Source organism: Lichenostomus cassidix, chromosome 4 (assembly GCF_008360975.1).
Source record: "Lichenostomus cassidix isolate B80296 chromosome 4, HeHo_3.0, whole genome shotgun sequence".
In the NCBI taxonomy this organism is placed as follows: Eukaryota; Metazoa; Chordata; class Aves; order Passeriformes; family Meliphagidae; genus Lichenostomus; species Lichenostomus cassidix.
In genome coordinates, this window is record NC_139484.1 from 29,117,798 (window position 1) to 29,133,959 (window position 16,162).

At 39.3% G+C, this 16,162-nt stretch overlaps 1 protein-coding gene across 1 annotated transcript in view; it reads right to left on the reverse strand.

Annotated features, from left to right (window-relative positions):
- Window positions 1–5,355: 5,355 nt before the first annotated feature.
- DCHS2 (dachsous cadherin-related 2) overlaps window positions 5,356–16,162 on the reverse strand; it is a 101,235-nt gene continuing 90,428 nt past the window's right edge. Inside the window, exons 17-20 of the mRNA XM_085058554.1 lie at window positions 14,349–14,479; window positions 12,599–12,885; window positions 9,654–9,792; window positions 5,356–9,007 (exon numbers count right to left, since the gene is read on the reverse strand). Of these exons, the coding sequence (XP_084914680.1) occupies window positions 6,384–9,007; window positions 9,654–9,792; window positions 12,599–12,885; window positions 14,349–14,479 (3,181 nt within the window). The 3' untranslated portion in view covers window positions 5,356–6,383. The remainder of the gene's footprint in view (window positions 9,008–9,653; window positions 9,793–12,598; window positions 12,886–14,348; window positions 14,480–16,162) is intronic.

Sequence of the window (16,162 nt, forward strand, 5' to 3'; positions counted from 1 at the left end):
ACCTGCTGTCCCTGGAAAGCACACATATTTTTTGAATTGCAACAATTACAACTAGAACTCATCTCTCCTCATCTGATTTTTCTCTTCCATGTAACCCAACTAGGCTACCATCTAATTCAGTGATCAATTCATCTTTAGCTGTCAGAATAAGGAATTAGCAATGTCCCAACTTGGCTGCAGGGCCAACACTACTTGTTTTTTAAACTAATGTCTCAAGCATGTGGGTGAACTGGATGTGCCTTTTACTCAGCCTCATGTTTTAAAATGCAGTTACCAAGCTGTGCTCCTTGCTTCCTCATTTCATCTTCACACTATTTGCAGCAATCAAATTTCCTTGTTGCTGTGTCTTTGTGGTATAAACGTCACTCCTGAATTCCCCGTAAATCACAGACCTCATTAAATCCCCCCAAAAACCATTGGTAAGAGGAGGCTTGTGTCACTAAACCCTCATTTATCTCTAATTGTAATGATAGCACACACCACATTCTTTTAATAGGAAATATTCACAACTTGGCTCTTCACCTTAAGTGCTTAGGCATCAGAATGCCCAATTTTCAGTTATTAAAACTAAGTAAAAAGAAGTATATGAGGGATGAGAATGGTGAACACTGAAATGTCACCTTCATGTGGGAAAAACCTGAAGGAAAAGTAGGGAGCTCAAAAATGTCACTGATCAAGCCTGGAGTTTAAGACATTCAGCAACAAAATTGCACCTAGTTTATTGTAATTCTATTGCCAGAGAATAGAGCAGGCTGCTGAAATGTATCACTCTCTACCCAGTGAATATGTGATCAGCCAATGGCATAAGATGCTCCATTAGTGTGACAGAAAACAGAATTCAAAGTTCAAAATACGTGTTCAAAGTTCAAACTCTATATGACTGTGGAGTTCAGCCTAAAATTGAAAAAATACATGCATTTCTCAAAAGAACTCAACCAAAAATCAATGCCACAAAATCTCCAACAATCCAAAAAAAACCCTCAAACACCAACAACCACTCAGCAACTCCGAAATCCTTCCTGGCTACCTTAACAGTTACTAAGATAATTTTGAAGACTAATTCTACCCTGCACTTGACCTCAGGCAGACAAGTAGACAAGTGGAGAAATCCTTGTCTAAAGGCATAATTATTCTGTGCATTCAGTAAAAGCAGTAGCAAATCAAGCAGCCAACTGTAGTTCACATAAAATGAGGAAACAGTAAGTGGCCCTTCCCTTACATACCTTCTCAGGCTTCTCTAAAAGTCACTCCAAAATAAGCATACAAAGCAAGGTTTGCATCAATCACCTGGAAGCACAGACCAAACCTCAGCCCCCCACCCCGTGCTGGTTCTACTCTTTTCCAGGCTCTTGATTTCTCTTCTCTTAATGCTCCCCCGGCTGGTTTACAGCCCTGCACACTGGGGAACCAGCTCTCCACCGCCAGGGACTCCTGGGAGAGCATCAGGGACACACATATGTTGTCCAGCTCTTCCAGGTGCATTTTTTATCCAAGTCCCACTAAAATCAGTGGAAGGAGTCTTGGGATGTTGGATTAGAACCCAGTATTTTAAAAGACTTCAACATTAAATGAACCCTCCAGTTTGTTAAAAGGGAGAAGCTGGAAATGGGTTTACACCCAGCAAGAGGGGGTTTGAGACAGAAGTTCTGGAGGTAAATACAAACAAGTTTGACTTGCTACTAATTTCTTTTGGTTATGGCACCAGTAACACCATTTCAGAAACTCTTTTGAATTTCCCGTTTGAAAGTTTCCAGCAAAATGGTGGAGGTGAACACAGGTAACAGCAAGGTATTCCCCCAGGCTGAGCCGAGAGACTCTAGCCCCAGCCATTCTGAAATGTCTCTTATATACAACAGCTACTGCTAGCTGAACAGCTTTCACAGAATCAACAGCTTCTATTGTCTGAGTTTTCTGGGAGCTTTTCATAAGCAATTAACAAGTCATTTTAGAGAAGGTGACCAGCATTATGTAAATACTGATTTTCAAAGACTGTCAAACGTAAGATTATTTTCAAGAGGATACGGTTACACAGATGTGACTGACACTTTCCAATGTAGTTTGCAGGGCAGAAATGTCTTGTTTTAAACAGGATAGTCAAGAAATCTGAGTTTTCTACTTATAATGAGATTTTCAATTGAAGTTTTGAAAACCATGATAGATTCCTTCAGTCTTTTACTATGACATCTGCATTTTCAGGCATATGGTTTGGCTCCTAATGCTTCATCCAGTACATGACTTATTTGGGTCAGTCAAACATTTATCTAGTAACAAGGCAACAATTGTGATTTTTGTGACTATCATGATCTAAAGGATTCGGTATTTTCTTCATTGCTCAAGTAATGGACACATGTCAAGAAACAGAATAATTTTTCAATTCTAGCCTACCCTGCTGCCTCTCTGTATTCCTTACAGATGCTCTTCTATTACTTTTTACACATTTTAGAAGGAAAGCATCTGATGTTTTATGAGGAATAGCACTAGCAGCAACGTAAAGTGCAAGTCTTAACCAGAAAGTTTTAGATCTTCTTTTTTTTTCCCTTCTGTAAGGCCCCTTTTCTTTTGCTTAGGCATCCACATTGTTTCCAAATTTTTTTAAATGTTGTATGTATTTATGGAGGAATTTTCAAAGCCACCAAGAGGATTTTGATGTCAGACTGCAGCTTTTTTAATGAGTTCTGAACAGACAAATCCATGCACAGACTGAATATACATTAGGCTTTCCATACGTGCTAGCAAACAGCTTACAGAGCTAGCAACTATGAGGCACCCAAAACTATATTCAATTTGAGTCTGCAACACTTTTGTTATTGCAACCAGATCATCTACAGGCAACTAAGCCACACATTGCCATGGTGAGCTGGTTCTGTTGTGACAGACATTAAGAGCAAGAAGCTGCAAAGCCATTTCACTTGCCAAGCAAGCCAACTCCTAAATATAAACCTCCCACCACAGTATATTCAATTACAAAGTCGCAATGCCTCCTATTCCAATTAAGTGTTTTTACAGGATTTCAAGGAACACCCCCTTCCATTCACAGCCAACCAGTGCAATTCCCTTCCTGCAAGGATTCAGTTCCTCTGTTTTCTTCATCCCCAGAGGGCTGGTTTTCAAGGAGCAGTGTAGGCAGCACCACTGGGACGAGGTCTAATCCCAATGGCCTCACACATGCCTATGGTGGCCAACTGGATTGCCAATTGGTCTTTGAGCTGTAGAAGTATAAAGCCATATAGGCACAATTGTCAGTCTGGTGCTAGCTGATATTCTACTAACTTTTTTTTTTTTTTTCTTTGTCAGGGCAGCATGTTTGTAGTTTATAGGTTTCCCAAAGAGAACAGTTAAATATAGTTTTCAGGAAGCTACACGTCAGTTATAGAAAACAAGTGACATACAGCACAGAGGATGGATGGCAACCAAATGTAAATGATACTAGGATATGTCAGTGCAATAGACTTAGCAACAAGGGTTCATTTTTATCACAACTTTTTTAACCTGAAACTGCTTTAGGAATAGTATTTGCCTTCAGCTGAAGATAAAATACAAACTAAATATGGACTTGTGTAGGTAACTAGTGCTTTTAGTATCATTTCAGAAAACAGGCATACAATTTTATAATCTGTAAATTATGGGTTCCCCAAAAATATGAAGGTTTTTTCCCTTTGCACAGAAATCTGCTTGAACGTCAAAATAACAATTACTACCGGTAGATGGAATTTTTATATCCATTTGGTAGTGATTTACACCAGTGTTTTCAAGGCTGCCAACAAGCAAATCCAGAAGGCAGGAGGCCAAAATTCCAGAAGAGACAACTGTCTTTTATTTTATAGCTTATGCTTTTTGAGCTTAATATGATTTTCCACTAACAAGTTCTGTACCTTCTCCAAAGTGCTAAAACTGGTGTGCAGAATTGCAAAGTAACACAGCCTCTTCAAGGCAAGCTAATATTAAAGTCATGGTAAATTATAGAAATTATACTGTTTACTTAGGGGAAAAAACAGGTTAAAAACTGTACATGATTTATTGCAGACACTTATTTCAATGGTTACATTTTTGAACTTGACTATATATGACACAACAATATATCAGCTAAGTGCTGTTTCCCATTTGATAAAAAATTAATAAATATATAAGAGACAAGGAAAAGTTTGCTGTAACACTTAATAGGAACACAAAGTATGCATTGGTTATATCATGTGCTTGATAAATTGGATGCAAATCATATCTAATCTTCTTAGAAAGGCACTGAAAACAAGCTGAATTTGAAGGAGCAAAAAATGCATGAACAGAAAGAGTTTTCTCATTTTTCAAGAACTCTCAGAGGTAGGGTATATCCTACATATAGGACTCAATACATGAAATGAAGGCCTAGTTACCTGCTTCATATCCATCAGTGTGAAGGATGAAAAAGTTTTGGAGTGTAAAGCATTCATTCTTCCACTGATCCCATGTTGGAAAGATGGCCCCTATAAGGACAACGTGGGCTCACTGCTCACTAGAGCAACAGCTGCTGCTTGTCCATGACCATCTGAAACTAAAATCAAATTAGCAAAGTTGCTGACTTCATAGAAAAGGTAGCGCTTTATGGCTCCTGATACTGTAACTGCACAGAGGTGAATACCCAAAGAACACCTTTCACGCTATTAGAAATTACCTTGTAACTTTAGACATATAAGTTAAAACCAAACAGGCTGTATAGAACATAATGCTAACAGGCAGAGAATAACATTGATTCTGAAATAATGCCCTTAATTATGAATTAATGCTGAATGAAAGTTAATTAATTAATTATGAATGAACACTGAATCTCTGAGTTCAGATATGAACTGGGAATGACCCCTTTTTTTGCTTTCTTCTCCTTGGCACAGGTTTTTGTCTGACTACAAAACTTACCATCCCATCTTCTTTCTTAGTAAAATTTGTCTGTCCCAATGAATTCCTAAGCTACATCTCGTTTCTAACTCCATGTCAGTCCACAGAAGAAATGCCAGCTTTGAAGGAAGTACTCTTGCATAGCAATATGGGTCCTGTTGCATGTGCAGGGTGTACAATGTTGGTGTACCCTCAGAAACAGGATCTTATTCAAAGGTTATGTGCCCACAGGCTGCAAATCTTGACATGCATGACTGAGGAAAAGCAGCCACTGCACACGTGATATTAATCCCACAAAATCCCTCAGCCTAACCACACTGTATGCTTTCCCTCCACCTGTTACGACCTGTACAATAGATACCTCTGTACACATCCAACTCATAGCAGATTCCCAGGCACTTAGACACTTCCCTATAGCCCAGTTTCAATACATATAATGTAAAGGACTTTTAAACATACATTGAAGAAACACCAGAGTTATTCTAGATGTATTTTCTGGGTATTTTATTGATCAATATACAATATACAAGCATACACAGCATGTGCATGTATCTGGATATACATACATACACCAAATGCCATGTGTATGATACATACAACAAACAAGGCCAGATGATCTGGTCTTGCAGAGATCTTTGGGCTAGCACAGAACCAAAGACCAGGGTGGAGGCATACAAAACCTTCAGAACTGTGACACTGTCTGTTCCTACAGCTGCCTGAGCACCAAGGCAGTCTCTGCAACAGGACAAAAAGACAACAGATATCTACTTGATATCTAGTAATAGAGAAGATGGTTGCTTTTATCTTACCACTGGTTAGTCTGTTTTCCAAAGGTGATCCATTATTCAGATTATTGTGACCTGCTGGCTTTAAACCAGGAAATAAACAAAAGGTGCACAGACAGCTACATGGGCTCCACAGCACAAAAATAGCTAATAAAACCCACTGAGGAGCCACTGCAGATGACAAAAACACATGAGGCCCAAGAGATTGTTGGGACCCAGAGGCTGAGATGTGGGAAACCTGTGTAAACACTAGAGAAGGAGCTCAGTAGGAGTCCTTGTTTTATCCTTTGTCCACCCACAAACCTGCTGCACTTACACATCCCTTCAGTACCCTCTTCTAACATCACCACAGAAGCAATCAGAACTCCCTAGTATGCTAACAAATGGTTTCCACAATAAAGAATTACTTCCATTTAATTGTTATTAATGTATTTTATAAGAAAAAATTGTACAATTGGTCAAATTGGTTATCAGGCACTTGGCTGTGTGTTTTACATAGGAAACCACAGTTGTGAGCTAGAAAAGAAGCCTCATGCTCTCACAGTGTATTCTGGGAAGAACAAGAGGTATAGTTACCAACTTCGTGGCTATTTTATACTTTAACTTGTTAGGCTCATGAAAATGGAAAGAAGACTGGTGATACAGCTCTGACAAGCATATTTTGCTGTTAAAAAAATCCCAAAATACATATTAAGCCATATTTTTTACTGTAAAATACTGTCAGTTAACAACCTAGACCTGAATTTCCTCTGTTGCAAGTTCGTAGCTTGGATCAATAAGACACAGTCCTGTCACCTTCCCATCAGACACTACTGGAGAAGCAGTAGGTGTCTGCATAGTAAGTAAAGAGAGAGAAGGAGAAAATCTGGGGGTCATGGTTGGTGGAGGGCATCCATGATTGTGGATAAGGGGAGGATAAGGGTATTTATTAAAAGCTTGGCCTGATACTGTATTTGGCATTCTTGGCGGCACTGTCCTTATGCCAGGCTGTGCTACTGACGTTATCAAGGGAGGAGGGAAAACATGAGATGTCTTCTCCTTAGAGAAGTTGTGAATGTGAATGTTTTCATCTTTCAGTTCTGCAATATCATTAAACACTGAGGCAAGAGGTTGAAATCTGGGTTCACAGCTGAACACATAATCCCAGTTATAACCACCTCTGAGATCCTCATCAGAGGTGCCAACAGTTGCAAGCAAATCATACCCAGAGTCTTGCCTATCTGACATCATGACATATTCTCTTGCGAGGTCTGTCATTATGACTTCCTCTTCTACTCCAATTTTCTTAAGTGTTTGAGACAAAATTTCATGTGCATAGGCTGTGTCACAAGCTTCTTCTCTGCTTTCTCCTTGAATGGCCTGCACATTCTCCATGCTTTGCATGGTAGCCGTGACATCTGTTTCTCCAGACTGATAGGAGAACTGATCAGACTCTCTTGGGATCCCTGAATCTGGCATCTGTGAGCCATGCTCACTCAGTGCTGAGCCAGTGCTTTTTCTGCATGGAAACTCATAGATCCTTTTGATTTCTTCGTCCTCTGCAGTCTCTCCTTCAGCAGAACTGTGGCCGCTGGAGTCTGAATGCCTGCAGGAGACATCATCATCCTTCCCCTCTGCGATTCCTGCTAGGCTCAGCCATTTTGCTATAGCACCCATGGGAAGCATACTGCTCTCAGTACTTTGGATTTTCTGGCAGTCCTCATCTTCTCTTACTGAATTTACGTCAGTAGAGGAGGAGGACTCTGCCTCTTTTTTCACACAAACATTCATCAGATCTTTCTGCTTAAGTCTCAGAGTAAGTGTGATAAGACTGACAGCAAGCAGCAGCAGCACCATCAGTGAGATGGAAACACTCACCGTCAGGCTGTGAGCTGACACTGTGGGGTTGCTCTCAGGAGAGTTGGAAACATTTACAAAAATGGTGCATACTGTGAACCTCGACTCAATCTTGGGGCTGTGAGCTCTTACCAACAATTCCAGGGTATCATCATTCCTTTTTATGCCAGTCTTCTTTCTGTGAACAGTCTGAGTCAAATAAATATTACCACTGGTTTGATTAACAGAAAAGAATGGAGAAGGTTTTAGAAGGGAGTAATGAACAACTCCGTCCAGTCCACCATCACTGTCTGATGCTGTCACTCTGCCAATCAGCTGGCCTGCTTCATTCTTCTCTGGGAGATTAAAGAAATAATGTTCTTGTGTAAACACTGGGTCATATTCATCTCTCCCCTCAATGTCCACCTGGACTGTAGTGGTAGCAAGTGAGTCACCTTTGTCTTTTGCTTGGATTATAAGACAGTACCTATTTTGACTTTCATAGTCAAACATTTGCTTTGTATGAATATCTCCTGTTAGAGGATCAATGAAGAACATGTCATGGTCTCTAGGAGCTTCACGGTGAGCCAAACATGAAGACTGAATGGAGTAGGTAAGGTGTCCATAGGAGCCTTTATCAAAATCCAGTGCACAAACAGCACACACAAAAGAAAAGGTAGGCAGATTTTCACTGACAATGCAGCTCAGACTGGGAAACAAAAAAAGTGGGGCATAATCATTGTCATCTAGGACGCTAACAAGAACAACAGCAAAAGCCATATTTTTTACATCAGTTCCTCCATCTGTGGCTTGGATGATCAAAGTGAATTTCATGGTATCCTCATAATCCAGTGTTTTTGTCAAGTTTACAGATCCTGTTCTGCCATCCAAGCAAAAATGCCCTCTGTCATTTCCAGAGATGATAGCGTAAGTGATCTCTGCATTAGTGCCTGCATCACAGTCTTTTGCTGAAACTGCAGTGATGTGACTACCTAGAGGGATGCTTTCTTTGACATGAACATGATACTCTGGGCTGCTGAATACTGGGGGATTGTCATTAACATCCAGCACAGTTATTAGCACAGTAGCAGTCGAATTCAAGGATGGTGTTCCACGATCAGAGGCAAGGAGAACCAACTGATGAGAGGAAGCTCTTTCCCTGTCAAGAGCACTGCTCAAAACAAGACTGCTGACAAGTCTGTACGATGTTTCTGGCTTCATGACACTTGTTTCTATGGAGAATAAATTCTCAGCATTGCCACCAATGATAGAGTATTCAACAAATGTGTTTTCACGTGTCCGATCACAGTCAATGGCTGAAAACAGCAGGACACTTTCTCCAACTGAGGCATCCTCGCTCACGCTGACATTGTACAGAACCTTTGTGAACCGAGGGGCACAGTTATTCACATCTTCTACATGCACCTCTATGGAGGTAACTGCACTCAGAGGAGGACTGCCACTGTCTGTGGCTTCTATCAGGAGATGAATAATGGAAATATTTTTCAGTTGTGTAACTGGCTCCGTGGTAAACACTGTACCTGAAAATAAAACAGAATTAACAAAAGCTTTTGTTAATTGTTCAGCCCAGAGAAGACTCCAGGGAGACCTTATTGTGGCCCTAAAGGGGCCTTTTGTGATAGGACTAGGGGTAGTGGTTTTCAAGCAAAAGAGAGCAAATTCAGAGTAAGCATGAGGAAAAATTTTTTTCAATGAGGGTGGTGAAACACTGAACACATAGCCCAGAAAGGTGCTGGATGCCCCATCCCTGGAAAGACCCAAGGTGAGATTGGACAGGACACTGAGCAACCTGATCTATTTAAGATTTCTCTGCTAATTGCAGGGGGTTGGACTAGATGACCATTAAGGAGCACATCCAAACTATTCCATGAGTCTAAGAAATCACAGCTAACACTGTGAAGGCAAGACCTCCCCTCAGTGATACAGCAGCAAATACACATACTGCATTTAACCCAGAAAAAATACGCTTGGTTTGGGGACAAACTGAGAACTCCCATTTTTGATGTGATCAGCTCCCTGATAATGGCAGATTTAGCAAAAACATATGATGGACTTTGTCCACCACGAACTTCCAGAACTCAAGTAAGCACTGGCAACATGTTAGAAAGCAATAAGACTCTTCAATTTATTCTTAAAAAGCTGAATAAACCATGCTTACGAACTCACCATTTTTGTGATCAATGGAAAATCCCACAGAGGAAGAGAGGAGTTTGTAGGAAATCCTTCCATTATGTTCAGAATCCCTATCTGTGGCAGAGAGTGTCAGAAGAGTAGCATCCATAGAAATGAGCTCTGGCAAGTTCACCTGACATATAAAGCAAAAATAAAGCTTAATAAAATATTTTGGACATTAAAAAATACATTAGCCTTTATCTGATCTTATTAGAAAAACCCACACAGCTCCCAGCCTTGGATAAAGCTCTACCTATCCATTTTCTTCTGGGACAAAACCAGAAAAAAGTTGAGATATTGAAAACTATGCCTTCAATATGGCCAAAATTCATAGCACACTTTAAACAATAGTAAAATCCATCTAGTTCAATATGACAGCAAGTTCAGAGAACAAATGAATCACTTTTTTCAACAGAACACTTATGGACTGCAGCTAAAGGCTTTTCTCCTTGCTTTCAAAAACACCCTCATTTCTATACACAGAATACAGTCTGCAGTCTCTGTCTGGAGTATATGCTTGACCACTAAAACAGCCAACATATGCACCTTGAAAATTCCAGCACTAGGGCACTTAACCACTATTGGATTATTCCTCGAATTTAGCTTTTCAAAATGCTCCATTTTTTTCTCCTAGGAAACCAAGAAACTCCATTCCCCTTTAAAGAATTTTCATTATTTGAAGTCCAGATACAGCACTTTTGTGACCAGTTTCCTTCCACCTTATAAATCCAATTTCAAATGAACAGCATAATATAGCAGTCACTTCTGTCATAACTTGAAGTGTTAGTTTAAATAATTTAAACAAAGAGATTATATGTATATAAAAACCACATACATATATTAAACTATATATGAGGAGTATAAATATGAAAACACTTGAAGAGACAATAAAAGGGTAAAAATACAGGATGATGAATAGGGAATTATACATATTATCAACCAAAAAGAAGCAGTGTATTTTACTTGCTAAGCAACACATCAAAACATCAGGAAAGAGAAGCTCAGCTGTTTACATTAAAATCGTAAACAAAGCTATACTGTTTTGCATCCATTAATAATGCTCCCTATAATGCCTGGTACAATCTACAAAAACAATATTCCTAGCACTTGCGCAAGAAAGTACTTGCCTCAACTACTCTCCAAAATCAGACACATATGAGGGTTGAGAAAAACTAATGCCTAAAAATCACTTGTGTATTAATAGTTAATTTTTTCCAGAATGTAGATTTATGAGTTTAAGTGGGAAATTTACACAAATTCTGTCAACTCAGGCACCCAAAAGTTTCACAGGTGCCAACAGTTAGTCCCAGAAGTATCTAAGTGACTGAAACCCTGTGCCTGCACATGCTCAGAGGCTGAAAATTCTTTACTAAGCCAAATGTTTAGACTTATTTCTTTACTAAAACTGTCTGAGACTTATAAATGAAGCATTATTAAATCCAAGTTTTCTGTGGTGCCTCATATTTTTGGCTCTGAGGACATCTACCACATACAAAAATCACCAAGTCAAGCAGTTCAGTTCACAGGATTGCAGAATGGCTGTTGGGCACCTCTGGAGGTCACCTTGTGCAATCCTTGGTCATAGCAGGGTCACCCAAAACAGGGTGCCAATGACTGCATACAGCTGAGTTTTGGACATCTTCAGAGACAGAGACTCCACAACCTCTCTGGGCAACCTGTGCCAATACTTATAGTCACTGTTAGAGTTTTGAAAAAAGAAAGTGTTTCCTAATGTTTAAACAGAATTATCTGTATTTTAATTTGTGCCCACTGCCTCCTGTCCTCTCACTGGACACGATGGAGAAGACTTTGGTTTGCCCATCTTTACTTCCCCACATGAATATTTACACACATTGGTAAGACTGAGCCTTCTCTTCTCCAGGCTGACATATCCATGCTCTAGGCTCTCCAGGGGCTCAGCCCAAACTGCACAGCCTAGCCCCACACCAAGTTCTAAGGAAACAACTCCTCTGGCAACTTACCTTTCCTGTGGCAATTCTACTGCATTCAGAAACATTTTTTTACCAAGAGGGTGGTCAAACACAGAAACAGGTTTCCTCAAGAGGTGGTCAATGCCCCAAGCCTGTCTGTGTTTAACAGGCATTTGGACAACGTCCTTAACAACACGCTTTAGCTTTGGTCAGCCCTGAAGTGGTCAGGCAGCTGGACTAGATGATGATTGTAGATCACATACATCCCAAACTACTCTGTGACTCAATGACTCTATTTTATATATGCTTCACTTCCTTTAATCATCTTTGTGGCCAATAGCTGTCCATGGTCACTAAAACAGCTTTGTTCACTGCTGGACAACTTGACTACTACACCAATACAGCAGTTCAAATGCTTGTCCAGGAGTCCAAAAACTGAGCTCTGTACCAGTCTAGTAGGGGATGTTGGGGAGGTCAAAACTCACATCCCTCACTCCCTAGATGAGTGCCATTGCTGTCAGGCAGTGTTACACATTGCAAACCACATGTGCATGACCTACCACAGGGGCATTTGCTACACCTCTGTGGAGCTGTGGGACTGAAAATTAAGAAGTTCATGCCATAGTAACAGGGCCAGTAGAAATGTACCAACTTGTTTAGCATTCTATCAGACAAGTGCTGAACATTGGACCCTGCTCCCCAAACTGGATGAGATTATATCCAGGAACTCCTAGTGATGAATGCATGGTTTATGGAATATAGCTAGCATTCACACCACTTAACTTCTGAAGACAGAAACCACAAACATTAAAACTGAATAATTCCCTCAGCCCTTTTAGCAGAATTCTTAGGAAGGGGCTGAGGTTTCCCAGAAGAGCTCTGCTCTGTTTCTGCTCAATAATAGTTTGCAGAGACCTTTCTTCTCAGAATATCAACAAGCACTCCTACTATTTATCATCATATACAGGAAGACATCACATGCTGACTGTCCATTTGCCATGTTCCCACCTGATAGGAATCCTGAGTAAACACTGGAGGGTTATCATTGATGTCCAAAACAAGGATGGTGAGTTCTGCTTCTGTTTGATGCACGGAATCTGAAACTATAATATTCAGCGTATACACACTAGTTTCTTCAAAATCTAATGGTTCCACCACTATGATTACACCAGTGTGTTGATCGATGGCAAATTTCATTCCAGGACTATTATCATGAATCAAACCAAACTGAAGTGCTGGCCTGGAATCTGCATCACTTGCTGACACTCGAGTAACTATAAAACCAGGCAGGGCATCTGAAACAATAATTTTAAGAGTAAGTCAGAGCTAAAAGACGATGTTACAATTTCTGAAGATTTTGCCTATTTTGTAATATTGGATCTTGGACATATGTTATCCTTCTGTATAGCTTTTGATCTATTTAAACTTTGTGTTTTACAATAATCACTATATCCAGAAAAGCTATGAAAACAGTAGTGGATTTCTTCAAAGATGTGTGCTGTATCCCCATTTTAATTTGGGTTTTCTTTATACTTTCCCAGATCCAGTATAGTCATAGCAGTTTCTTCACCAGCAACAGGAACTTATATGGTTTCCCACAAGCCATGACATGAATTAATTGAACAATGCCATGAGAACCTGTGTAGACCCCGATCTGTGTAGAACCAGTAAATGCAACTCTGTAGCTTTTCCAAAGGAAGAGAAGGCCACTAGAGAGAGAAACAAAGCCTCCAGAAAGACCTACATGGCACAAAAATATTAAAAGATCAAGGTATAATCCTATGAGATTGAGAAACTGGATACAGGCAGCTTTCGTCATGGGACAAATTGACAGTATCAGAGACTGCAAACTGAACATATTAGTGATTATTTAACAAAGTCTGGAACTAACAGCAGCTAAACCATTTCTCATTTGCATGCCTGGGGCATGAAGCCTCAGAAATACTGTGCCATGTCCTAAAGCAAGAATTCTTAAATGGAATACAAAAAGCTAATTAAGTAACCACTAGTTTACAGCTGCTGTGTATTTATGAATTCTGTGCTTGTCATTACCAGTGGGAGCTAAAGTTAGGAAAGACTAGAACATACCACTAGAAAGACAGACTTTGTATCTTTTGTTAATAGTACTGGCGTTTATAAATATTCTGCTGTGTATCTTAATGCATTCACATGCATGCTGCCTGTATTTGAAAAATTAAGGTTTAAGACGCAAAGTGTGCAAATGTTGAGCTAACGTCACACAACACACAAGATGTATGCTGGGATGAGAACTCAGGAACTCCTGGGTCCTTCTCTTCATGATCATCAACTGGATCAAGCTACAGAGCATTTTAACACATCATTCAAATTTATTGAAAGTATTTCTTTCATCACAATGAAGTTCAAAACGTCTCATTTCTAGCAATGCTGGTTTTAACACCAAACATTTTTATTGTAGAAGAGCAGAAATTAAAGACATATGAAGGATATGATACTGGAGTCCAAAATGAACAGATTAAAGTTGTATTTCTGCAGATTTTTTTCCTGTTTCTGAATTGCCTATGGTTTTGTTCCAAACTATTCTTAAACCCAATGCCTAAAGATTAAAAATAATGCCTCTGAGAATAAAAGCAGATCACAAGTTGCTTTGATATTTCAGCATTAATACCATCCATTATAATTTTTACTACAGTTGTTTGGTTACACAAATCACCAAAAGCACTATCATTATCTGACAATTCCCAGTGTTAACAAAACTTAGCTGAACCATCACACTTACTTTCTGGGACCTCCACTTCCCCTAGTGGTTGGACAACTGGAGCATTGTCATTAACATCTAACACTTGTATCCTCACAATACTCGTAGCAGAGAGCCTGGGGTTTCCTTTATCAGCAGCTTGCACAACCAACCTGCAATTAAAGGAAGCAGCAATTGTCACTTTTGATTACAAATCACTGAATTATCCACCTCTATTACAAGCAGGGGAAGTTTTAAAACCAAAAAGATTAGCCATTTCTGTTCCTCACTGCAACTCTTAAATTCCATCTTTCTGTAAGGTTGACTGTCCAAATTTTTACTTTTTGGTTTTGCAGGCAGAATGTCCAGGAGATACTACATGGCAAAAACATAGTAAAATCATAGAAAGAAAGGGAAGTGCTTATCTGACTTCATTTCACCCGATTTCATACCAAAGGTACATGGTTAAACAACTCTTTCAAACAAGACAGTTTTTCCATTGGTAATTCAGAGCAGTAATTAAAACTTAAGTACTAAATTATCATTTGGAGGAACCTGACTCTCTTCATTGTTTATAAAGGGACAAAAGGGATGTGGAAATGGGAAAATATGAAAACATTCAAAATAGTATTCAGCCGTAATGCCTGCAGACACACAGAGTAGCCCTCCTATTCCATTATAAATGCAAGAGATAAAGTGAAAACCCCAAACACATGCACCATTTGACAATGGCGAAGTTCCCATGGATTTTAGTGGGACCAGAATCTCACTGTCACATTAGAAGAGTTTTGACTGAACGATTCCATTTTACATCTGCATTAGGATGGGTAGTAAATTCTGCAAACAACTTTTTGATTTTCACAGTGTAGCAAAGAAAATGGTAAGCAGCAACATGATAAACATGGATAAAAGGAGGTTCATTCCTTGTGTGAAGCCGCTTCTGAACAATAAATAGCAAATATAAGGGAAGACTATTTGGCAACAGGTGTTCTTAAAAAAAAATATATACAGACACATACACACACACAGAGCTGGCCATCTCAAATGTTTTATGTACTAACAACTGTTTGCACATTGCACCACATTTTTGGGCCTCCCTGAAGACCTGCTAAACACTTTCCTTCTCCCTCTTTTTTTTAAATAACAGTTAAAAAGTGTCAAATAGATGCTACTTCCTAAATGTTCACATGACAGTATGGAATACCAAGGCTGTAACTCAAGCTGTGGCTTGCAGCATTTCCATTCCTTAACCACACCAGCTCTGCTCTGGGTATCCTTGTGGTTTCAGATCTGACAGAAGACATAACTTGAATTGCAGGCTAGTATTCAATCAGTGACCATGCATAATTCCATATAAAATGTGTATTTTTTCTAGAATGAATATTGGTGAGGTACACATATGGAAATATTTTACTAAAAATAATCACTTTCTAAGGTTTCAGGAAAAAAACCTCTCATAAAAACATCTTAGCCAATGCATTAAAATTAAGGTTCTGTCAACACTTTCATTATAAGTCCTATTATAAGGGACTTAGAACTTCTGGGGATGAAAATGTTCAATTTAGATAAATAAACAACTCCTTGCAAATTGGAAAGAACCAATGGTAACATTTTGACATCAAACAGGAAAATAGTTTTGAAAGCTTCTTTTGCTATTCACTTTTCAGTTAACAATGTACAGATTAAGAATTTATTTTAGAGAGAAGAAATATGAAGCTTCAGATTCCTTGAACAAACTGCCACTTTGAAAGTCTAGAATTCCAATATAAATCCTGAAATAAATCAGGCTGCCAGTTAAAGAGAGATAGGAGAAATATTATGCTCCCATGTTTCACCAGCAGTAAACACCCTTCCTT